General features: G+C 34.6%; 1 protein-coding gene across 1 annotated transcript; it reads right to left on the bottom strand.

Moving 5' to 3' along the window:
- Window positions 1-112: 112 nt before the first annotated feature.
- Bruce (BIR repeat containing ubiquitin-conjugating enzyme) lies at window positions 113-22,209 on the bottom strand. The gene is made up of 57 exons (XM_077428950.1): window positions 21,894-22,209; window positions 20,912-21,099; window positions 20,692-20,826; window positions 20,357-20,613; window positions 20,071-20,272; window positions 19,740-19,986; window positions 16,423-19,423; window positions 16,100-16,354; window positions 15,846-16,021; window positions 15,454-15,635; window positions 15,163-15,366; window positions 13,953-14,096; window positions 13,720-13,878; window positions 13,495-13,649; window positions 13,053-13,413; window positions 12,763-12,974; window positions 12,443-12,687; window positions 12,149-12,363; window positions 11,432-11,575; window positions 10,775-11,035; window positions 10,566-10,697; window positions 10,277-10,493; window positions 10,048-10,198; window positions 9,733-9,976; window positions 9,494-9,657; window positions 9,334-9,421; window positions 9,118-9,246; window positions 8,799-9,042; window positions 8,477-8,727; window positions 8,163-8,391; window positions 7,965-8,087; window positions 7,599-7,892; window positions 7,283-7,522; window positions 7,072-7,208; window positions 6,843-6,964; window positions 6,523-6,767; window positions 6,050-6,436; window positions 5,852-5,975; window positions 5,579-5,784; window positions 5,427-5,501; window positions 5,195-5,351; window positions 4,968-5,116; window positions 4,630-4,899; window positions 4,242-4,556; window positions 4,009-4,158; window positions 3,534-3,929; window positions 3,261-3,460; window positions 3,016-3,186; window positions 2,658-2,853; window positions 2,396-2,585; window positions 2,205-2,316; window positions 1,992-2,133; window positions 1,698-1,915; window positions 1,379-1,618; window positions 1,116-1,304; window positions 702-836; window positions 113-625 (listed from the first exon to the last, which is right to left on the bottom strand). Exons 1-57 carry the CDS (start codon window positions 22,138-22,140, stop codon window positions 413-415), a joined length of 14,235 nt encoding a protein of 4,744 aa, XP_077285076.1. The 5' UTR covers window positions 22,141-22,209; the 3' UTR covers window positions 113-412.
- Between the last annotated feature and the right edge of the window lie 3,937 nt (window positions 22,210-26,146).

Below are 26,146 nucleotides of genomic sequence, written 5' to 3'. Positions count from 1 at the left end.
TAAGAAACTGAACATCCCACAAAATAGAATCATTTCAACTTAAAAAAAAAATTTTTTAAAGCAAATAACGATAAAAATATAATTTTCATAAAAACAACTATCATATTTCCGAGGATGCAAATGTAAGTGTACTAAATAAGCACTGATAAAGAGGAACTACACATATTGTAAAACGACAGATACTTCCACTTCCCAAAAAGCAATTGATCCCTTTGAAAGGGTGGTTATTTTTTTTTTAAAGGTAAAAATGTTTATATAATTTGTATGCTGTTTTTAAAAAATTAATAAATGCATCTTTATTACACATTACATATTTTATCCATGGGTATTCCGAAATTTTCTCTTGTTTATTTCATTATTCATCTATTTAGTAAACTTGCCCTGTATGTAAATTGTTTCTATTCTATAACAATCACTCGCATCCTTCCGACACAATTTTTTTAATCAGTTGATCCATATCAACTTCCATGTCCTGATTTTGTTGGTCACATATTGCAGGAGGGGAGGCCAATGGCGCTGACGAATCTCGTGTTGTGTACGTTGCGCTAAATGGCGTTTCTAAATCTTCCAAACCGGGAGGCACCGCTAATTTGGCGAGCTCTTCTCGCAAATTTTTATAGTGTCGCTGAAAATACACCAAGGATTAGCGTTACTTTACACACATGTAACGTCGCAAATAAGGAATTCAAATAAATAATAACCTTCAGTGCCACCATATTGAGACGTATATTACGTTGAGTCCTTTTATCACCAGCTTGTTTCTCTAACTCTTCAATCCACCCTTCTATAACTGAACATATTTCATCTCGCTTCAACCAGAAGTGTGTTTGTATTACCTGAAAATAATAATAATGTATTTATTTTAAATAAACAATTAACAAGAACACGATGAATAAGTGTGCAAATAAGAACTGAATCATGTATGAACTTTAAATTCTATAATTGATAATAAACAAAGCCAGTAGCAATGTGTAAATGTCATTGTAAGCATAAAGTCCAATAAATATTATATAGAACACTATTAGTCAAAGCAAAGAAATAATCAAAGATTTATATTGTTTTCTTTTTTTATTTTGTTATAGAATACAAGGAGTACTAATTAGTAAATGCCATACCTGTTGAAAGCAAGACGTAGGGTTTCTCAATTGTTCTAACATTGCCCAACGTACACACGCTTGATATATATTAGAATTATATTCTAAGCTGTGATGAGTTCCACCAGGTGTACCACGACTTCGTTCAAACCCAGGCTCGTTAAAATATGGCTCGGGTACAAGGATCAAACTTTGAATAGACACCAAAACCTAAAACAGCAATTACATAAAATAACAATTCACCGATTTAAATAGAGATGGAAAATTCAACAATAAAATCAAACCTGTAAGAAACTTGATGTTTGCGCATTCCATTGTTCTTCCGGTCGACCATGCCAAGTATTAAGCACTGACAGGCAAACTTTACCGTCTAGATATAAATTTGGATTAAACCTTACTGAATGTCTACCCGTCGTTTCTAGATTTATTAACATTGGAGTGTTAGGATAGTCTATCGGGAAGTAAACGTCTAATTCGAAACATCCATTTGCATAGGGTGTATCTGAAGGACCTGTTATTAAAACCTGAGAAAAGCAAACGTCAAAAGTCAAATAATACAACAACAACAACAACAACAAAGAGGTAATAAAAGTATAATCTTACTTTCATAACATCTAATCTATCTTGGTCTGTTCTAACAAATACGGAACTGCTGTACGAAAGCGGTAAACTGGTGGATAATGTCACTGCTTCTTGGGCCAGTCGTTTCATTCGAGCGGGATGACTGTGTTCACCGGCTGCACGTACAGTCGACTCGAAATGATACGGAACGTTGAATTTAAATCCATTGTCCGGACACTCTCCGATCATTTCAAACGTTTCTGAAAATTCCATTCAATAATAAACACACGTTTCGGGAAATTTATATAACTTTATAATAAAGTTCATAATAATTACCGAATTGAAGCCTTCGCATGACTTCCAAATATCTCGCCTCTCTCGTGGCAGTTGAAGGTGTTCGGAGTATAAGCGACGTACTGACTAAGCCCTTGCTTTCATCACTCATTCCTAATCTGCGTTGAATTAATGCAGACGTTGCCTAAAAAATTCAAAAGTTAAAGTCATCCTTCAAAAGTTGAAGTCAGATTAAAAGAAATCTAATATGCTTACTTGAATATCTGGAATGAGTAGTGCGAGTCCTTCGTCATCTTCGCAACCGTCTGTATTAGAATTAATCGATTTTTGGGTGTAAGTCTTTGAAAAAGCAGTCTTTTTGTTCATTCTAAATAACATTTTAAATTAGAATAATCTTTTTATATAGAAAAACAATTCAACTAAATATGTATGAACATCATGCTAACTTCAATTTCTTTGCGTATGTGTCTACAGTACAGCTCATTTGATGCAGCAGTTGTGGTATGACTGTTAGTGAAGATGAAATAGGCACAGAAGGGCCATCTCCGTGTGAACATAAGGCTTGCGTGGTCATAACTGCACGTACCACTTTCATAACAGCTAAATACAGTGGAATGTGTCGTGACATATCTAGCACTGAAAAATAATTATCAATGTTAAATTATTCACTTAAATAATGATACACATTTATTATTGTTTAATTAAAACCTGAATCGTTTCTAAGGTATGATGAAATAGCTGGTAATAGGACACTTTGGTGAATTATAGTAATGAACTCGGTTGGTAAACAAGACGGTTGACTTTCTGTGCTTGTCGATGACGAAGCATCACTTTCCACGTTTGATTCTGACGATTGCTCTCCGACTTGCCATTTTTCGCCAGGTTGAATGTATGATGCGATTACCTGATATAAAAATTGATTTAGTTAATTAATTTTTTACAGTTTATAGTGCAAAATGTTCAATGGCAGAAATCTATACCTAAGATGCAAATAAACTAACCAAAAACAGAAAATACATCTTTTATTAGTTCACTAAAATTTCTAAAAAAAAAAAAAAAAACCTACCTGAAGTAAAACAGTAACATGTTCTTCCTCCGTTTTTTGTCTCAAAAGTGATTCTTCTACGTTCCAGGATTGCTGAGTGGAACCAGTACCAAAACCGGTACCTTTGGCCCAATACAGTTTGCTTTTTTCTTCAGCTTTTGCTTTGGAGAGTGAACCGTTTGTATGTGTAGTCTAAAACGCAATTACAAATCAATATACAATTAAAACAATTTAAAAAAAGGAATTCAAAAAAATGGAAAACAAACCTCTGAAGGTGGTGAATCAGGTTGTTGGTGAGTGAACACAGCAAGGCAAAGTAATAAAAGTCGTAAAGTTCCCGACTGAAGCAACGTGGACCTAAGTAGCATTCCATCATCAGTAGACAGTGGCAGACTTTCCAACAACGAACCCAACACTTTGAATGAAAGCGTACCGAGTCCGGGTCCACATACCGACATAATATCTTCTAAAAATACACATAAATTTTATTTCAAAACATAATTAATTTACAGCACATTAATTTTATATTCTCGACTTACTTCCTTCTCCATCGTCTGTCACGCCTAGCAAAAGCCTTAGCAAATATACAGCTTTTTGACCTTCTTTCAGCAAAGCTTCAGCGTAACCTGGCAATCGAAGCAACAATCCCAATGCTACCAATGAATGAGCAGGCACCAAGGAGCTGGCTTCATCATTAGTACTACTACTACCAGCTTCCGCCACATCTTCATAGACATCGTCCAACTTTACCCACTCATCTGTATTTGTGGAATCTTTGCTAGGCTGTATCGAAAGCGGTAATGGGGGACACACCGGTGGTAGATGACGTGCTAATAATGCAAGTCCACCGGCTCCAACGAAAGTAGCCAGGAGCGAAGGATGTGGTTGCATTTCACTGAGCATACATTGTGGAATACTGTGTTCTGAAGAGTCCGCTGTGATAAAAATATTTTTATTACATACATTGAATTTCATCCTTCAATCTTAGTAAACTAGTATACATATGAAACTTACGATTATTAAAAGGTGAAATGATGGAGATATTAAGCTGTGGACCAAATTTGTATGATGTAGCCGAGCATAACATTCCCAATGTTACATTAGATGAAACATAGCCATCTAAACCATCAACTAATATTTTAATACTATTGGATGATAATGAATCTAAAATAATTCATTTTATTTAAAATAAAATAGTGTCACTGTTACAAAATGATCATTCTTTTAATTAAATACATATAGTATACCTGGTATATTAACGGAATTGAATAATGAAGGATTATTAATTGAAAATTCATCTTTTTTGCTGGACGAACCACGTTGAGAACCTTTCTTTTTACTGTGCATCAACATGGCCTGTTTAGCGCACAGGTTTCTGGCGTCTTTAGTTCTTTTATCTTTGGCAGTATTGGCGGCGGCAACACTGAGTTCCCAAGCGTCAATAGCACCGGCGCTACTCTGGGCATTGCTGATCACATCAGCGAAATTTCCAATCATTGAAGACTTTTTCGGTATGTTATTTACAGTTATCGACGATTCGTTCACGGACCACGTATTACCACCTATACATACGAATTAAAATTATTAACAAATAATTTCAATAAATGTTTAAATCAGTTTTACAACAAATCTTACTCAATAATAGATGCTGTGATATTATATCGGACAATTGCGTCTGGTGGGGCAGCGACAATAATATACAACCATATAGAGATGGATGTGTGGCAAGATATCTCGGTGGTAATGGACTTGTAGTTGAATATCGAAGGTTGAATGATGTATTGGCGTCTTTGAAGTAAGACTCGTTACTACCCTTTATTCGAATGGCTACGGAAATTCTTTCGCTTCTCAGGAGCAGTCTCAATAAGAGTCCACGTGTAAATCCACTGATCGGAGAACCTGTGCCTATACAAACGATTAAGTATTATTTTAAGTCGACACATAAATTTAAATTGCTTCCAAATGAAAAATACCTGATAATGTCTCTGGATGGCATTTGATAACGTCATACAATGTTTTAGCGAACAATTGTTGATTTGTAGCGTGACACAATACTAAAGCGCCAAACAGTTTGATTGTTTTCTCTTCTAATTGTGTGTGAAGTTCGCTTTTATGCCATGATCTACAATTTAAAAAGAAAATTTTATTACAAAAAAAAATCACCATCGTAGTGATTAATTTAAATGTTCATTTAGCTTACTTAGTTTTAGATGATGGAAGGCATAGCATCATAAGAAGTGGTTTCCAGAAGATAGATCCCACTGATCGTCCCAGCCAATTTTTTATTTCGGCATCGATGCAAAGATAAGATAGCCATTCAACCAAAACAGGCATCATTTCCAAAGTCATAAGTCCGTCTAAAATTATTTAATATATTTTATTACATTTAAAATTAGTTCGAACGAATAGCTGCTTTTAAAAATATATCTTACCAGTTTTTCTAGATTTATCGGAATCAGTTAGAGATACACGATCTTGATCAGTGCTATTTTGCTGAGTGCAAAATACTAAAAAAAAATTTTACATAAATTAATAATGTAAATAAAATTAATAATCTAAAATAAAACATTTAATTCAAACATACTTTCGATAGCTTTAGTAACACTCGTTAATAAATGTGATTTCAGGAGCGCTTTTGTAGCCTCAGGAGACATACAAGCGACAGATATAGTCATAAATTGAGATGGTGAAAGTTTAAGATTTTCTAAAGACACTGGTTTTAGCAATTGAGTGTTCTCACGGTAAACCTTTATATCATCAGTTACAGCTTCACGAGCTTCTAAATCTTTCCTGTAATAAAAAAAAATTTAAGTCGTTTGGACAAATCAAGATTCAAATCAAGATAGTGACTACAAACCTATCGTCTGATATAGATGCTTCAACAGTGCTCGATGATGATGAAGCATCGGGTACTAAAATTTTCATTCTTTGCAACATTCTCGTGAATAACTCCGGTTTGATATAACATATAGAACAAAGGACTGAAAAAAACAAATATTAATGTAACAAGATTTTACACGAATGCGATTATGCATTATTTATTAAATATACACACCTGAGTTGAGTGATCTTTTAACGGTGGCGTATTTTGGAAGTATTTCGAGCCAATCGTAAATGGTATCAAACAAATCCCTAGTGATAATATCGTTCAAATTGTACTGCACATGATGTTCTTTGATAGACCACAGGACAGAAGCGAGACATTGAATATACACAGGACTCAAATACTTCGAAGTATAGCTGGTATTAAACATTAGATCGTTAGACGATCTTTGCCTAGCATGCGAAAGCATCGACTGACCACAATTCTTTAACCAGTCAATGAACGTTTTGATTCGTTGCGACGAGTGTACATCTTGAATGGTACACAGCTGGAATAATAAATCACAAACCGAGTCTGTTGCACTCTTAGCATTGATAGAAAGGAATGACGGTTGGTATCCTAATAAAAAATAAAGTAAAAACATGAATTACAAAAATGTACATAAATAATACTATGTATGTATATGTAATTGATGTTATATTTACCTCTATGCGCTGGAATATGAGCACTGTGTAACATCAATGACAGTACTCGTAAAGCTGTCGATCTTTCACTGCCCAATGCGAGAAGAAGTGATCGTAGCGTTGCCGAAGGTGTAGCGGCAGAAAGAAGAAGGCCAGCTGTGGCTTCGGCGAGACCCGGAATAGATGATGCACGTTGTCTAGCTTCTAAATGAGACGTCGTTTCCGATCCACACAAACACCACCACAATAAAACTGCCCATCCAGCACTATAATAACAAAATTATTCATGTGTTAATTATTATAATAATTTATTTTAACGCCGATTGAAAAAGTTTAATTACCTCGTTGCAGCTAGTTTTTCTTCAACTTTATCTGCTGATGGTGCTGTAAACGCTGCTGTACCCAATATTCGTATGTTTAACAGTCCCATATTGAAATTATCCCTAGGTCTATAAAGTCTTACCTAAAATAAAAATAAAATATATAAAGTATTTCACAGTAAAATATATTTATTTCTCTAAAGTTGATGATTTATTTATTAGGATCATTCGGGTTATAAGTTCGACTTACTAAAACAGTACTGACGACCAGTGGATTAGCCAATTTCAAACGTATATAAGTCATGCCTGCAGTAGGCTGCGGTGGTCCTAGTGGAGTCATAACGCTACCTTGAGCACAAACTTCGAGACTTACAGCACTAGGACAAGCTAAAAAAAAGCAATTAATATATTAAATGTAAAAATAATAAATATTCTATACCATATTAAATAGAAACACAAACTCGATAATGTCGAAAGATGAGGTTGTAATTGAACTTCGTGCAGAAGAATTGCATGCGGCAACCTAATAGAAAGATCTACTGAAGTTTCTCCACGGCAGAAGTGATGAGACCATGCTGCTGATCGAGTGCGTCTATGAGCACCACCTCCACCGCCACCTCCTGAATTTCCACTGCCATTATTAGTTATGGTGAGGAGCGCGTCAGCTTGTTGAGCGCTAGGATTACTAGATGATACTGAACCTGATCAAAAAAAAAAAATTATGAATATTTGTATACATATGTATAATAAAAATTTAATCAAATGTAAAGAATTTACCTAAAGGTGCATAATTTAATAGGCCTTCAGATATTTCCATATTAGTCTGCTGGGCTTTTTCTGTATTGGCTGGATTTACTGTTGACAGGTTAATAATTTGCGTAGGTTGTTTGAGATGATTCATCAAAGCTGCGACGAGTCCAGGTTGAGGACTCAATTGAGATTTGTGACTGGCTATTAAGCGAGAGCAAATTATTTCGATTCCACCGAGTTGAACGAATATTTCGAGCGCATCTGGAGCTTCCAACGATCGAAGAATGAATCTAACAAGCGCCTCTGACAACGCACCTTGAACTAAAAACATACATTATAATATGAAAACGTTGCATTTTCATTCATTCCAAAAGTAGATAAGAAAATAATTACCTAAATAATCCAATAAGGGAGTTAATATCAGTCTTGGATGGGTCGCTGTTTGCACTAAGCCTATTACGAACTTAAATAATGCGTCCCCGAAAGACATATTTTCGTTAGCCATAGATTCATTTGCTAAAAAATTAACATAAAGTTAAAAAAAATACAAACACTGAAATATTCTATTACACGACAATATTGTAAACGTACTTGTTGTTGGGACAAATAAAACATTTGTTGTGGAACAAGTTGATAACGCCTTGAATATTCTCTTCATAGTTGGATAGTGTTGTAATACTGTATCAGCGAGACATGGAACTTTCGGTGGAGTGGCCGATGTTGATGGGTTTGGATTATCGATGTGAGCTGACTGCTGCTGTGATGCTTTACTTTCGTCCGTTTGACTTTCATCAGTATTCGGCTCAGTATTTATCTCTTCCTGTTAACATTGAGTAAAAAGTCAATGAAAAATAATAAAAAAAACTTAGTTTAACAAGTTACATTTTATATAGTGTTATAAATACCTGTACATCACGTAGTGGTATAAGGATTAACGACCGAGCGAATATAATCAAAGATATTATAAGGTCACGGCGAGTTGCAGGTCGCTCCCGTCGAACTCCATCAGTTGCTACACCCAAAGCTTCTGCAATCAGACCACCAAGGCTACCACTGACACCTCCACTCAAATCAACAGAGCTAACACTGGATATCGGCTCTCCAATGCCGAAGATTTCAACACCGATAGAATTTCCAACTAAATTTATTATAACTCCTAAAAAAAAATCATTTCAATACAATTCGTTTAAGAACGTCTTAAAAGCACATGAAGTGTTGAATCATTACCTATACTTTCAATGAGACTCATCGCTTCAGGCAAATGTACAGACGTGTATTGGCAAGGGTATGGAGTGGCTACACGTAGAAGTTCTCGTTGGGCATCAGGTGGACCTCTACCATTACGAAGGGCGCCAGACGGAGCCGTAAGTTGGCATAGAGCCCTTAAGAAAGCATTCCTAGCTGTGGCAGGAGCACGAGCTGATATTCTTTGTAAGAGACAAGCCATTGTTGCGCAAGCGACAGGTCCAGCCTAATAATTGAAATAACATTTAAAAATTATTCTGGAAATAATTTATAAAAAAGAGTAATTTTAAATAAACATTACACAAGATCGCTCCCCTCCGTGTGAGATTAAATCGCTTTCCATATTAGACGACAAGAATTTTACTAGCATTTCGACAAATTGTGGGTCTTCTAGCATAATACCTGCCATACCTTCAGGATTCGGAGATCCCTAATAAAAAATATACAATATGAATACATACATAATATAGAAATAAAATATAATATAATGACATATAATCAAATTCAAAAAAAGTACCTTAGATGGAGAACTACTCGGACTGTTGGAAATCCACGATAAGCATTGGAAAGCTAAGACCCAACACCTAATCGGAATATTTATTTGTCTGCAAAAAAAAAATTAAACAAATGATTGCCATAAAATAATTTGTTTTGATGTCTAAAAAATTTATATTTACTGATTAAGAGCGTGAATTATTGCAATGACTGCTTGTGTCGATAATTTAATCTTGGGCATAAGCAGGGAATCTTGAGATGAACTATTATTCAATGATACGCCACAGCTGCATCCATTCAATGTAATCCAGAGTTGAAGCACTCGCTCAAGGTAATTGCAATTATCCTAATAAAACATTGTTTGATGTCAATACTAAAAATAAGATTCTCATATATCATATATCATAATATAATTAAATACCTGTAATTCTAGTTCTGTGAAAAGAGTGTGGAAAGAATGAATCAACATATTGGTTAAATCGCCAGTCGAAGGAGGCAAAACCTCAGCAGGAGGAGTGGCATTAACTGATGTATTAGATGGTATTGGCTGTGAATGAATTGCGGTAGCTAAAGAGCCACCCCCTAACAAAGCTAATCGTCTAACTAGTACTTCTCCAGATATTTCCATTCCAGACCCTAGTCTTGCATCAATAGCAATAGATGCTCTAAAATAAGATAATAATTATTACATAACATCTAATTAATGAATACATACATTAGTCAAAATTTTAAATACCCATTAGGTGTTTGATTGATGGGAGGTTTAGGAACAATTTCTTTATTGAAACTCCTGCTTTTATCTGGCATTTCTTCTAGAAGGTCATCTATGTCAAAATCTTCATCTGATTCAATAATTGGCGATTGAGAATAATCTACACTTCCGGAAGCTAAAATTTTATTTGAATATGATCAAACATGTTCGTTCGAAATGGACATTTACATATGTAAGTATTTTTTTTATTTACCAGCAGCACCGTCATCATTGCTAGTAGCGAACGACACTGTTGATCCCATATCACTTGAAATTGTATCGTTTCGATTATCCGGACTAGAAAATGGATTTAAGCTATTACTATTCCACTGTACAATGTTTTCTTCAGAGGTGTCAGTTTGTATCACAGGCAATGGCGAAAGCGGTGTATCTGAAGCTCTACATCCAGTTCGATCATATTCAACTAAATCCTATAAATTACAAAAATTGTATATTTTGTTTGTTTTTAAAACGTACACATGTTTTTAATATAAAATACGAACCTGCAATAGCATAAGAAGAGCGTGTTGATGCCACGGTGCCGGTGAACAAGCAGCTCGCATTAATTCTAGAACTTCATTTTCCTTGACCACATTAGACAATCCACCACAAATGCCATTCAATCGACCGATAACCTATGAAAATGTTATAATTTGATTAATTTAATTAAAAATAAATTATAAACAATATTAATAACGTTAAATAATCAAACCTTGCATGCTAATAATAGCACATCTGTATTGCAAGTGAAATCCATAGAAAGTATTAGTGATATTAAACTACGGGAAACTTGAAGAGCAAGCTGTTGTGAAATCAAATGTGTTGGCCGTCCATCGAATAATACTGAATCATTATCGTTGCTTGTTCCAGGGCCGTTACCATTTGATCTGCTAGAATTGCCCATTGTGCTTGAATGTCCCGCCACCCTCTTATTCAAGGCTGATAGTCGATGCTGAATATAGTCTTCGAACTTCTGTAAATTGGATGAAGAATGTTTCATACCTTTAGGTAGGGTTACCTAAAGGTTAAATACATTACAAACATAAAACAATCAAGAGTCATATACATACGTACATATAAATATAATATATAGAAATATGAAGTATGAAGCATGATATATGAAGATATGAGGATGATTGTAGGTTTTAACAAACGTACATTTAAAGACAAAAATAGAAAATCGATTATGGTTAAATACAAAATGGTTCCATTGAAATATTCTATATTTTTTTACAAGAAACATTTCATGCACAATACTTTCTACCGAATTTAACACAAAAAATCATACATACACGTCATACTTAAAACATATTAGAATATATGTATATTAAAAAATAAACAAAATTATTGTATATGAAATTTAGCATACTTTGACCCATTGATGTTTGAAAGAGGGCTTGAACATTGGTTCTTGGTTTTTATGAGTGGACTGCAAAATGTTTGAATTGTTAATATTTGAAGTTATTAGATGCTGGGTTAAACTAGCAGCCTGACTTGACAGAGCAGAAAGAGCCTGAAATATGGAAATAAAAAATATTGAAAATTTTTCAATCGATTGAAAAAACTTTCAAAATATTAGATAAAAATAATAAAATCAATTTTATATAAAATTCGTATACAAATTAAGTAATTTTTAACACATTCTTCCAAAGTTCAAAATGCCCACGACAATTTTTTTTTTTTTTCAGGATACTTCTGCTAAATTTATTTAATTGAGGATTAAACACTCAAGTTCAACATTTATTATATTGTAGTAGACAGCATCATTCGAGTTAGATTATGAATAAAGGAAAATGCATCATGGTTATTAATTTCATACATTATTTAATATGTAAAAATTAACAAAATGATAAGCTTCCGATGAATGAATGTTGATGATCATGAATACTATATCTTTTATAGATAATAATAATTATATAAACCATTTAAACATTAAATAAATTAATTTAAACCAAATAAAACAAACAAGTACATTGTTTTTGTTGATAACTTTTTGAAAACGACTTTTATAAAAAATTGACACTTATATGAACAAAGCAATAACACATAATCAAATATTTGAGGTAAAAAATATATAGAAACAAACCTGCACCTGTTGAGATACTTGATAAGCTTTTCGTACAGCTTCCAACTCTTCTACTTTATGTACCAGACGTTTTTGCATTTTACGTCGATGAAACCGATTTATACCGCCAACGCTGGATCCCTTTCCAATGTTTCCATTCATACTACCAGCATTATTTCCAGCGAAATTTCCATTACCACCTGACAAAAAGTTCCATCGCGACCAAGCATTGAGCGCTATAAATATAAAAAATAAACATTACCGGAAAAACTTTTTGATAATTTAAATCTAAAACAGAAATTACAATCAACTTACATCCGTCTTTTGGCTGAGCCGTATCTAGACAAGCTGATAAGTATATGAGCAACCATCCTAACAAAGCCAAATCTGTCGTTTGCCAAATTGGATCTGTTGAAGACTGTCCACTATCGGATGGCGGAGGAAGAAGACGAGCTACAAGTTGGGAAACGCATTCAACTACTCCACCACCACCTCCTGTCACGCCAGTTTTACCAAATAGAAGACTTTTACGCCCCATATACACCAATAAAATAAGAACTCTAAAAATTAATAATCAATGATTAGTAGCGAATGTAACAATCGAGAAAATTCAATTGCGAACAACCTGATTGTACCTATTTTGTGAGAAAATCAAAGTATTCGATGGACTGTATAACTGGGCCAAAGTATCAGCTATAAAAGTGCCCCACCAAGGTTGAGATGAACACAGACGAACTATCACACTAGCTAATCCAGCTTCTAGTCGAGGACTGCCACCTCCTCCACAGACGATGAGCCAACGTGTAATCAAGTTACAAGTTGACATGCTCACATTAATCGACAAACGCTTAAATAGAAACACACAAACAATATTTACATAAATCACTTTCAAAAATAATTTATAAATACACGTCAAGCAACATACCTTTAGCACAGTAGAATCACATTCAAAGCATACATACAGTAGAATATCGGTTAACTGTTCTGTGATGGTTTTTAATTTGTCAATTGACGCCTGTTTTAAGAGAGTCAATGATGATTGCTTTCCTAGTTCGTCTGGTGCAAATCTCTTCATATTTTCATTCGCACTTTGAATATTAAACCGTTCCATGATTTTTTCTACGATAGTAATTTGTTGTTGCAGTTCCAAGCACTCCTGGTAAGTTGTTCGAACTAAAGGACAACTATCATTTTGCTGATCTAAATCAGCTGTCATGTGAGCTGCGTTTCCACCAGACATTTCCAAATAAAAATCTAAGCAATCAGTCAATTTTCCAACCGCCAATCTATAAAATTGATTATTTAATTGAAATATTAAGAAAGAAATTCATTATTCAATAGAAAACTAAAAATATGTATATTTTCACCTGAATCTGCACAGTAAATCTTGATGTAATGCAATTAAATTACTTGAATTAGCCTGATCATTATTGAAAACTGAGTCAGCAATTTCACCATAGAACCATCCTAGTGGAATTTTACATCTCGTAGTGGACATATTGTATTTTCCAGTTGCGGTAATCTATAAAAATAATTCGACCATAAAAATATGCACACTTCAGATTTAATTTTCTCACTGTTTCAAATGTTACCTTCAAATATTGGCAAAGTGGTGGTGGTTCTATATCAGTCATAACGAGATTCTTAGCTGATATGTCCGGTGTCGATATAAGTCGAACACAATCCTGATCTTCACTCAATAGCCATATATCAATACTCAAATTTGATAATTCGGAACATACCGGAATAATCTAAAATAAATGTTTTGATATAAATGACATTCATATTAGAAATAAAAAAATAATTACGGCTTCAAAAATAATACCAAATCAGTAAGTTTCACAGGGTGGCCAAAATCTAAAACTATGAAATGACGGGCACCAGGATGCATCCTCTTAATAACGAAGGTCTGTTGTGGAGGTTGTTGAACTAAAAGCTGCCATGGAAGTAAACCATTTCCGTTGCCAAACTGGAAATTAATGACGTATTTTTGATATTTGTATACATATATTTTTATCAGATTAAAGCTAAGTCGAATTCTGAAAAACTTTTACTCCTCCAATGCTTTAAGCTTTTTTTAATTGAATTTTTTTACGTAAGTAGGTGGATGTAATGTTTTCAAAACTATTTACCATATCATATATATAAAGACGGTAATCTGTGTGTGTGTCCTAACTCTCGCCGAACATAATGAACGAATCGATAAAAATCGATTAATTCATTTTTCGACGAGACAACTTTGTCGCGACTCGAACCGAATTTTTTTAAACATAAATTGAAATATTCCTTCTCGCCATATAAAAATACGTAATTTTAATAATTTCATTTAGCGAGGTTTTGAACCATTTTTTTATGTATTTATTTTCAATTAAATTATAATTATAATTTAAATTATTTATATTTTGATGATATTCGAGAAAAAAATTGATTTCCATTCACCGCGGGCGCCGGGAATCGAACCTCGGACCCTCCGATCCAAACGCAATGGCCCTCACGAGCTCGCGTCGCATGCCATATCCTCGCCCAGAATACGTGTTGTAAATACACATCATATGTATATGCACGTAATTTGTTATGTGTAATAATAATATTCAACGTTACGAGGTCAATGACCGTTTGTGTATAATCGGAAAATATTACATTTTGTTAACGTTAACTTTAAGAATTGAAAATTATTACAAATAAAGAATTGAAAACTATCTATGAGAGTCTACGAAAATAACGGTTCCGGTTCCGGATTTTTTTTTTAGTTTTATACGGGTATATAATAATTTTATACCCATGCGATGATATTTCATCGGGCTATTCACTAGTTTGATATATAATCAATTATGATGACAATAACCGATATCTCAAAGTTTCTTATATATCATATTAAAATATCATTTAAAAACATATTAAATTCGAATTAAACGTTTTCCTCAGAGCATGGAGAAAAGTATGGAGGGAAACTGGAGCAAGAATTTTTATTTCGAAGCAAAATTGGTCTGTTCCAATTTCCTGGAAACCAAAAAAAGTACATCTTTCAAAATTACCTTGCTTCCATCTTTATAATGGAATGTACTCTCAGGAGGTTGAGTTTCTTCCTCAGATTTTGCGAATTCCCCAACTGTTTCGCATTCCATGACAGAGCAATCCGATTTATCGTTTTCATTCATTTCAGACAAGGATGCTTTGCCTGCATCAGTTTCCATAGCATTAGATTCTTTATTTTCCTTGGGGTTTAGAATATCCCAAAACTAAAAAATATATACATACATTTAATAAATCGTTAAATATTTTAAAACGTTTAAAATTTTTTACTAGTAAATCAAGAGAATATCAACCAATGAATTGTCAGAATTAATTGTGAAAATTGACTGTGACGATTGCTGAGTAGTTGCAGTATCTAAAATTGTACCATCAGATGCATTGTGAAAGATTACTCTCAGTGGCATTACTTCTCCAAGGCCGGTAACACTTCCACAAACCGAACTTTCAGTACACCACCATCCAGAGCTTCCTTTGCCTGTAATAATAATGATAATAAAAATGACACGCATGATAATAATGATACACATGTGCACATAAATGATTAGATATACTTTCGAAATTAGTTACACATAATACATGCATATATGTATGTCGGATGACAGCCAACTCTTTTCCACTCAAATGCCATTAGATATTTTATCTCTAACATTAAAAAAACTTAATTTATTTATCAGATTACACATACCAGAATAATTATAAAGATCTCGTAGATCGATCTCAGGATGTGATGCAGTCTGATTGGATCCGGCGTCTCCTGCTACAATACTAGCATAAGTCAACGGCACCGACATAGTCTTTCCCAATGCTGGAGGTTCAATATCAAACAACGAAGACTCCATTGGCAAGCCATATAATCCAAATCTAAAATAGAATCACCATAATAATAACAAACAAATATTATACACATTAAAATTTATTTCGGTGACAATAATCACTAACCGAGAGCGCAACAGCAGATGGTACGGATTGTACAAAGTTTGCATTATGGATGCTATGTCCTTCAAGAGTTGCATACACGAAGTGGCACATCTCATTTCAAAGTCTAAGGACACAGATCGCTTCACGAGCTGTGTAAACCAACTGAGTGAACCAGCCGATTGAATCGAGCCTATCAACGGTAGACATGTAGTGAGGCTGTCCAATAAGCCTATCTCAAATTGAATAGACACCTCATTGTTTAAATTTTTAACACCCCTATAAAAAATAACCGATTAAATAACATTAATAATAAGTAAACCAATATTTTTGTAAACAATACCTACTTGCAACAGATCAGTATAAGTTTGATACATTTCTTAGCAATACTTCGTTTTGACAATAAAATACAATTTTTCACTAGAGTGGTAATATGCTTTTGAATTAATTTGAGGGTCTCATATTGTAAGCCTTCTATGTCTAAGTTAGCATTTTTAGGTTTGCTTTTGCTACTAGACGTATCAACATTTTCGTTTTCGTTGGATTCAGATTTGGCACTTCTGAATCTCGTCAATCGTATTGAAGCTATCCATATCAACAGGTCCAGGGCGCTACCTTGTCTCTCTTTATTTTCAATGTTTGACGCTATGTTCAGTAAATTTTCGAAAAAGCTATTCGATTCTAACATAGCTATTCGCTGCAGTCGTTCTTGTGGAATATTCGTATGTTTGTTGGTGCGTATAGTTATCGAAATTTCATGCAACCAATCGCATCCAATATACGATTCGACTTTCTTTTTAGCCAACGGCATTGCAAAGCGTTCCACAGTAGAACCTGGAGGAGTGAACGTAACATCTGAATTCTCCGAAAGTTTACTCTTTTTAGACGAGGACACCTTGCCTTGATTTATCTCTTTAGATGGATCGAAAAGTGTCTTTATATGAATTAAGAGTGTTCTTCCCCTAGCTCTGTACAATCGTGGACTAGTCAACGTCAAAGTTCCACTTTGTTGTGTGAGGTCTAAATCTTGGGATAGCGACAATGGTCCAGCTAATATTTCCGCATTGTGTGCTCTGAGATATTCCTTGCTCCTCACCGGATTTTCCGCCAGTCCTTTTGATTCAGAATCAACCAAATTAAAATCTATCTGATCATCAATCCTTGAGAAACACTTTGAAGAATCTTTCCGATGACCGATGCCGTGCAAGTGCTGCTTTAAGAGAGTAACTTGAATGTTTGGTGGAGTCGTGCACGGTGCGTGCAAAGAGAATTTAAGATCAACGTGTGATATCGATATACTCCAAGGCAATGTCAACTCTAATACATGTTCGTCCCACGTTGATGCAGTATTTTGTAATCTCCACGATCTACAAAAGTATTGATTGTCAGCTCTAGATCGTTGTGTTGGCAATAATTCACACCAACAATTTGAGACTATGGCACTGTATGCAATGACGTTATCTCCTTTGCCGTCTATTCCAGCTAATTTTATAAGAGTGGAAAAGTCTTCTTGATTAAGTTCAGATTTATGTGCAATTAAATTGGATGGATTGATTAAAGGATTCTGTAAACCAAGAGATGAACTTTGTTGATTTACAAAATGCTCTGATGAATTTAGGCATGCATCTTCCTCATCCAATTCTTCGGTAGAGTCACCTTCACTATCTCTCACTGCGTAAAAATATAAAGATCCCTTTTCAGTACAAGCACACAGTCGTTCCGAACTAGTGCAAAAAGCCAATGATACAAAATCCGAATCTACTTCTGCCTGTGCAATTGGTTCTAATATCGTCAAATCCAATAAACGCAATGCCCCATCTCGGCTAACAGTAGCAGCCAGGCCGATACCTTGAGGATTTTTATCTAATTTTGGTAGCAGACATACTTCTAATGGAGTTTCTCCATATGGGATTTCCTTTACACACAGCGGTGAATCGTTTATTAACGTGACAAATGAGTCGAATTTGAGAGAATACAACACTAGAAATGAAGTTGGCAAGCTTACAAAGTGATCACCGTATATGTTTTGGTCACCCGTAGCATTGCATTCAAAACCATCGAGCTCCATAGATTCGGTCAGTCCGTTCACTGTGCACGGATTGGTTTCGTCGTTTTTGATTGGTTCACATGCAATTACAACTAAGAGGAGATCTCCTTCATTAGTCGGTATCACATGTGAGATGGTCAAGTCACTCCTCGTTGATATATTAGGAGGAAGCTGCACACATTGTACAGCTCTGCATGTTGGTGGTAATGGCGCTTCCTCTTTCTGTGTATTTTCTTCATCGGGTAATTCGATGGCGTTCGTTTTATCAGGGTTAGATTTGGTAGTCGACGGTTTGCAATATGGCATTTTCATTTTAATTCCGCTATTCTTATACTCGTACATCAATTCAGTTATGTATGCGATCTCTTGACTGTGATCATCGTTCTTAGTGTCCAGAACCAAAGCGTCTGGTTGAGTAGCATGCTTAACCACCGGTTCAAATATTTTCACATTTGGATCGAAAAGATTATACAGAGGTTTTAAAATCTTCTCAGCGGGCTCAACTTCATACTGTTCATTTTTGTTTCCTTGGGAATCAACAATTGATATAGAGTTCCCTGGTGGATTACCCATGTTTACTTTAGATATAAATTGAATGCATTTTTGCAAAGGATTTTTGCTATTGCTATTTGATACTCCTGATGATTCAAGCGACTGACTCAGTTTCGAATCTAATTCTTTGTTGGTTACCAGTCCTTTCAGGTCAATAACTGCCACTTGATCGGGTAAACCGGCCATTAGTGCCATTTCTTGTGAAATATCTTCGTCCAAACACATATACTTTGAAAAATAAATGTCATCATAGAAATTAGCATCTTCGGTGCGACAAATTTGATTTATGAGGTCTCCACACTTCTTGCTGCCCCCAGATTTATTACAACCATTTTTGGAGTTTAAACTCCCATTCCCATTGGTCAAAGGTGATACAGTTTGTGCACATTTTCCTTGAAAGTCGTAAACTATTAGATAGGAACTATTTATTACACTATTATTGGTTTTAGCTTGATTTTGATCATTCATTGCTTTAATTCCGTCTATAGAATACACAACTTTATTTTTCAAAGGACAATTTTGTAAATTTTGATCCATGGAACTTTCAGCATCATTCCATATACTAAAAGGAGTTTTTCCAGAAGCACTAGCTGTATTTATTTTCACACCGCACACAATCGCTGGCCTCGCCAAACACTGCTTTTCATCTTGAATGTCTTCAGTGGTATTCGGCAAGTTTTTAGAACACGGTTGATCTTTATTTTGGCATCTTCCAACAACCGTCAACGATGTTAAGGTTAGTTCTATATCTGAAAAACAAAATATAAAATTAAACAAAAAAAAAAAAAATCTAAATCTCGAAGTGAAATTTTGAAATCTACATTGATATTGTTACTACTTACATACATAGATAAAATAAAAGTAAGCATATATTACAATAATGGGTTAATGTGATTAATCAAAACAGAAAAAAGGTAAGTTAGGTTAGGTTAAAAATTGATAATTATTGTTATTTATCATATTAACTGCTTATTAATAATAATAAGAAACAGTCTATCACATTAACCTTAGCATATATGTACATACATCGATTTTAATGATTTACAGAATATGAAAATTAAATACCACTATCATTCGTGTTGTTATCACTCCAAGCTTTTCTTACACTAGAATAAGGTCCATAAAGTTTACTTTGAAGTAAAGGCTCATCAATGGAAATATTAAATTCTTGTTGCAATTTTAATTTACAATCAACGTTCCATATTGAAACTTTTCCTGACGTTGTTCCAGTAAGAAATATGTCACCAGAATTGCCCTTGGATATTAATGCGATTCCAGGATGAGAAGTGGCGGGGCTCGTCGCATAAGTTACCTGTAAAAAAGTAAATCAATAATAATTTTATATTATATACACATATGTATGCGTAAATAAAACATATATTTCGTTATTATTTACCGAGAGAGGAACATTATGAGTGTATTCTCCTTTGACGAGGGCACAATCTGGGGAATGCCTTTCATGTTCACTCCAAGGTTCGTCAGTTTTTTCCCAACAAACTAAGCAGACAAGGCAAACAAAACACATTGCACGATCGTCGCCGCTGATTGCAGGTTGATAAAAGAATCCGGCTTGTGCCATCTGCGCAGGCAAGGCCCATCTAATTTAGTGACAAAGGGAAAAAAGTAAATAAAAGTACGATGCAAATGCAGTAATTTATTTCTAAATTTAAAAGTAAACCAACTTGTAATCCATGTGTGGCCATTTTTTGAAAGTCTCCCGTCGAGTGGCCTCCGAAAACATCAATTCACGATTGTGCGTGTCTTGCGACGATTGTGAGCACATCGTAGTACTAGGCATCAAATCGGAAACTTGTTGATTTATTGCAGATGCAATCGCTAATGCTGGCACGTGTCTTTTTTGTTTTTTCAATTCCATTACAATAGTGCTGGCCATTAGTTTGAGGGTCATATATGGCAATTCTAGACATATTGTACTCCACTGAAACGTTACAATAACAATTTGAATTTAATAATTAGCGTTGTGAATAATTTGCGATAAATGTATACGATATTGTACCTTTTGTGCTTTTATTCCTTTCTTCGGCAGTTTATTAGCTTTTTCTATAGCATCACCTAATGCTTTGAAAAATTCGGCTGCACATTCTACCGACATAAGCTCGATTGATCTCATACATTGATAGAGCAAAACTGCCTATAATAAAAAAAATTTAAATGAATTGTTTAGATAATAAAATAAATTAATAAGTAAAATATTGAAAAAATATAAAACATTTTACCTCAGAAAGAAATAGCTCAATTTTAACCGAGTGTTCGGTGTTCGAAGATGATAATGGTTGTTGTAGTATGGTGTGGAGTAAAAGGACACCATTATAATCAGAACGCACACCCAAGGAGTGTCTATTCCAAAAAACAATTCTATCCGATCCTGCTAAATATTGAATTCCAATCGGTTCATCACAATCGCCTATAAAATTAAACAATAGCTGTAACATTCCATTGAAACAATAAATGATAAAAAAAATATATGTGAGTCATTCTCGTACAATATAAAATAAATAAATAACGGGCGCAGTAAAAAAACCCAAGCAATATGAAGTTGTGCAAAAATATGATCCAACTGGAATATTTTTCATCATCATTCTAATGAGAATTACAAAGTCCAAAAATTAACATGATTTGCACAACTAAAAAATCCAATAGAGTTCCGATATTGAAATTTTTTTCATCACAAAAATGAGTGACACGGGATTACTACAAAATCGAATATTTTGCACTTCCATAAGATATACGTGGACTTACTTTATTATATAAAAACGATTAAAAGCAGCAACTCGTCCAACCAAAGTTAACGCAACGCAAAACACTCGAGTTAGGTTAGTTTTTAATGTAGAGGGATAAAACAGTTTCAAAATTAGTATAAGACTACCTTATGGACAATGCTGCACGCACTGTATTAAAAAAAATTGTTTTCAAATGGGTGGAACCAATCCACAATGGATTCGATTCGAAGATTGACATTAATTACAGAGTTGCCATTGATTTTTTTTTGATGCATAGTATTCGTCAGTCAGAAGGAATTAGGTTAAGCGCAATGCACAGCAGCGAAAAGTACAACAATTAAAATTGCACAACGATCGAGTGCAGAGTGGCGCGGGGTGGGGGTGGGGTGGGGTGGGTTGGGGGGGGGTGTCAGGCGAAGACACGCAGAGGGGCGGGGTGGGGTGGGGTGGGGTGGGGTGAGGTGGGGCGGGGTGTTACCGGGCGTCGCGTGGTGCAGAAGAGCGCCAGAGTTGACGTCGAGCACACGCAGGTGTCCGCCGCGCGCCTCCACAACCACGTTGATGCCGGGGTGGTAGGCGAGGCTGGTGGGGGGCGACGGCTGGGGGGCGGAGGCGTTGAGGCCGGCGCCGAGGGCGAGAGCGGGGGCAGAGGCGCTCGCAGAGGCGACAGGGGGGGGAGCGGGCGCGGGCGCGCGCCCCTCCTCGCGCAGCACCCACGCGCCCATCCGGAGCGCCAGACGTCAACTGCGACACCGGCCCACGGACCACGCCTGCCGACCAGCTCTCGCCAACTCACGGCTGCCAATTGAACCACTTTTGCGCAACTTTTCACTTTGCACAATTTAGATTTTTGCCACGCTAACTCACTTCATGTGTTTTGGTATGCATTATAAACGTGCTAATTTATTCTGCGTTAAATATGTGGTCAAATTTATAATAAAATTTTACCAATAATTACTGGGGGTGTTTTTCACAGGGGTGTGCTCATGTATAATGCCCTCCCTGAGTGCATCAGGTCTGCTAAAAACATGGATGCATTCCTGCAAGGTGCGAAGAGACACTTATCTGAGGGACAGTACATATACATAAGTTAATTATAAATTTTAGAGTTAAGTATAATAATTAAGATGTATTTTTAAATTAGCTTGATAGCTAAAATATATATAAATAAATAAATAAATAATACTTATTTAATAACTTGAAATCCATGTTTTTTCTTTATCCTTTACACTCATTTTACTTTTTCCACAGAGGAAAAGCTCGTATTCACATCTGAAACGTTTAAAAATCATTTAGTTTACGAAGTATAGACACCGAATACTCGAAGCTTGCTGTGTTTGTAATTACGGTAAAAGGATTATTTCGCACATTGCGATCGCGAATACGAAATATCTGACACTCGAGTTCTCGCTAATTCGATTGTTCATAGAATTTTCGGGTGTTAGATGTTACATGATCGAGATTTTAGTGACTTGCGCGAGATCGCTCTATGTGGAATAATCACTGAATCATAATTACACTGAGCAACAAAAAAAAAATATCAGAGCGGAGACTAGCCAATCTTTACTAAGTTTGACCCACTGAATTCGAATATGATATTGATTTTTGTTGGTGGGTAATCGTTTACGAGATATGACATATAGTCCGACCGTTGTACTCTGTGAGGTGGATTACATGCCATCTCGCTTGCACCCAAATATTACGCGCTATAACCATATACACAACGAAAGCATTTAAATTGCAATTACCGCTTGAGTTAGTACGTTTAGATAAAAAAAAAAATATATTGAGATAGAAAACCAATCCTTATAAACGTGGTGAAATAAAAAATTTGCCAAATAAATGAAAAATAGCACGGAAAAAAAATCACGCATGAATGCGTAAATGCGCATGCGTGAAAGGAGTATGAATACGTCCATATAATGTACCAAAGAATACTATCCGCCCTTGCAGGATACGGGTCGTGCTGGATAGGTATGAACAGACCTTAACTGCCAATCGATCATTTAAAAAATTATCATTTTTTCATAATCATTCACTATGGTGACGTCATTAATAAAGCCTGTTAATATTGTCATTTTGATTATATATAATGATAATAAAAAAAATGTAAGAAATCACACAACGGTATTAGAAAAATAATAGTGGAATAGAAAAAGTCAAAATCAAACATGTGCTTCACACTACAAATCAAAGATGAAACTTTCTTATTAAAAATCTATTACATACACACTATATATAATGTGACCATTTATTTATTTCCTTAAAACGGGACATCTTCTAATTTTTAGGTAATGTTTCAGAAAACACATATTTCTTCATACTTCAATTTATTAATGAAAACAATAAGAATGAACACGTGAAAATAAACAATTAATGTGATCCTATATTTTTCTGAAGAACTAATTTGCTTAAATATATAATATTTGTTGTTCATTTGAAATAAAAATAAAATTCTAGGTAGGATTTCTTAAAATTTACTTTGGTAATTAACCCTGATTTAAGAACTGTGACTTGCAACTGTGTTTTTCGCTCGTCTATAACTTATTCATAAAGGTCTGACCGCACTAGGCGACTTTTCATAACTTTTCATAACTTTTATCACAGTCTGACCGCAAAAGGTCACTCGTAGTGCGTTCTTTCTCATACAATTTCATACAAACAATATTTGGCCGCGCTGCGTCGCTGCAATGCAGTGCCGCTTAGTGTGGTCTAAGCTTAAGAGAAAATATCCTTTCTACGGGTACAACAGTGCCTAGAGGTTGTGCTTTCTCGACTTTTTTTGATTCTCGAGATTCGAGAATCTCCTTTTCTCGGAATATTTGAATCTCGAGATTTGAGAAACTTATTTTCTCGAAATATTTGAATCTCGAGAATTCGAGATTTCCTTTTATTGTTTCTCGAGATTCTCGAGAATTCTCGAGAAAGTATATATATTTTTTTAATATAGTGAATTGATTTTTTTAGCATATAAACTTGACAACATACAAAAATCAAAAGGACACAAACACTACATATGTATGTATATTATGTCAGGGTTTTACAACTTTATTAAAGACATGACGAAAGATAGATATAGAGAGATACAATAGAACATTGAATAGAAAAAAGGCATGATAAGAAAATAAAAAATACACAAAAGTAATTTAAAATAGTAAAAATAACAATATGTAAAAAATAATTTTATAAAATTCCCAGTGGTGCTACCCGGCTTTGCCCGTGTTTTTGTGACCGGAAAAATAATAGAAATACTGACCATCTATGCATATTAAAATACTGACTATAAATTGATTAATATCTAATCAAATACTCGAGTAAATAAATAATAAATCAAAAACCTTTGTTTTATGTGTGTTAAGTGGGGTCATATTGTTAGTGAAAATATATTTTCACTAGCGTTTTAATGATATCATAACCGAATACTTTCGCACTAATGACTAGTACCTACATGCACATATGTATACCTATATGTATATGTAACTTAAAAATGGTGCGATTTCGTTGTAACATGTGTATATGTACTTATATGATGACCGAATAATAACTTACCGGACAAATAATAAAAATACTGACCATCTATACATATTACAATACTTCACAAAATTATTTACGAGTTAACAAGTATACAAATCAGTCAGTTTATTGAGCAAAAACATGTAATGATAAATTAAGAATATTCTCGATATTTTCGAGATTCTAATAAACGATTTCTCGAGATACGAGAATCTCGAATTTTCATAATAAAATATTCTCGAGAAATGAGAATCTCGAAATTTTACAATAAAATATTCTCGAGAAACGAGAATCAAAATTTCTCGAGAATTCTCGAGAAATCTCGAGACGAGATTTCTCGATCACAACCTCTATCAGTGCCGGGCAGACATAAAATATTATATATTCAAGTTTGTATGATTCAAATTATTGGTGTGTGTTTTGTGGGTTGCTCTATTTCTGAAAATAGAACATTTCGGCATCCGAAGCTGTGCTTGGCGACAGCGGAATAGGCTATTTAAAAACGGGACGTATGGTCACATTAACCATACACGAAACAGGTTAGGTTAGTGAAGTGATTCTAAAGTAAGGTGACCATTTTTTAAAATTCACAAACAGGACATAACATTTTTTAATAAATATATTTGGCTAAAATTATAGGTACTTAGTGATTGGCAAACATTTTAAAGTTTCAACATTTAGTGATGCTTTATTACTAAACCACATATTGTTCATCAAAGAAAAGTCAATCGGTAGGTTCCTGGTTAACATAAACAATATTCAACCAAACCATTTTCACTGAAGGCTTTAAATATTTCAATCCATTTATTAGATAAAAAAGTTTTATTACATAAAGTGTACTGGTTTTATTTCACGATTTACGGTGTACTGGTTTTATTTCACGGATAGATAGTAGATACCCAAAAAACCAGTACTGTACTGAAAAAGCCAGTACGAATGGTCACCTTATTCTAAAGAAAGGGGAGACAGAGGTCAAGAGAGAACAATAAGGTGTCTTCCCCATCGTCTCTTTTGAATTTCATGCAATGCTTAAGCGTTACAAATTTTCATGACGCAAATCATAGTATTTCTCGGAAAAAAATTGTAATCAAAAACAATTTTGCTAACTTGCATTTGCAAGTTAGCAAAATTACAATCGTTGTCTTCAGTTACACTACATACAATTGGCGTATTTAGTTAAATTACAATCGTTGTTCACACAATCGCATCATAACGTCT

The sequence above is a fragment of the Arctopsyche grandis genome, chromosome 4 (genome assembly GCF_051622035.1).
Source record: "Arctopsyche grandis isolate Sample6627 chromosome 4, ASM5162203v2, whole genome shotgun sequence".
Lineage (NCBI taxonomy): Eukaryota > Metazoa > Arthropoda > Insecta > Trichoptera > Hydropsychidae > Arctopsyche > Arctopsyche grandis.
This window is presented reverse-complemented; position numbering and strand designations above follow the sequence as displayed.

Bases quoted from the DNA above. Each gene is read 5' to 3' on its own strand.
- Bruce (XM_077428950.1), bottom strand. From the start codon at position 22,140: ATGGGCGCGTGGGTGCTGCGCGAGGAGGGGCGCGCGCCCGCGCCCGCT. The intron at 19,987-20,070 runs GTAAATAATAAC...ACTTTTTTACAG, and splicing joins CTCATAATGTTCCTCTCTCG to GTAACTTATGCGACGAGCCC. The intron at 5,502-5,578 runs GTATGTTTGAAT...ATTTTTTTTTAG, and splicing joins TGTTACTAAAGCTATCGAAA to TATTTTGCACTCAGCAAAAT.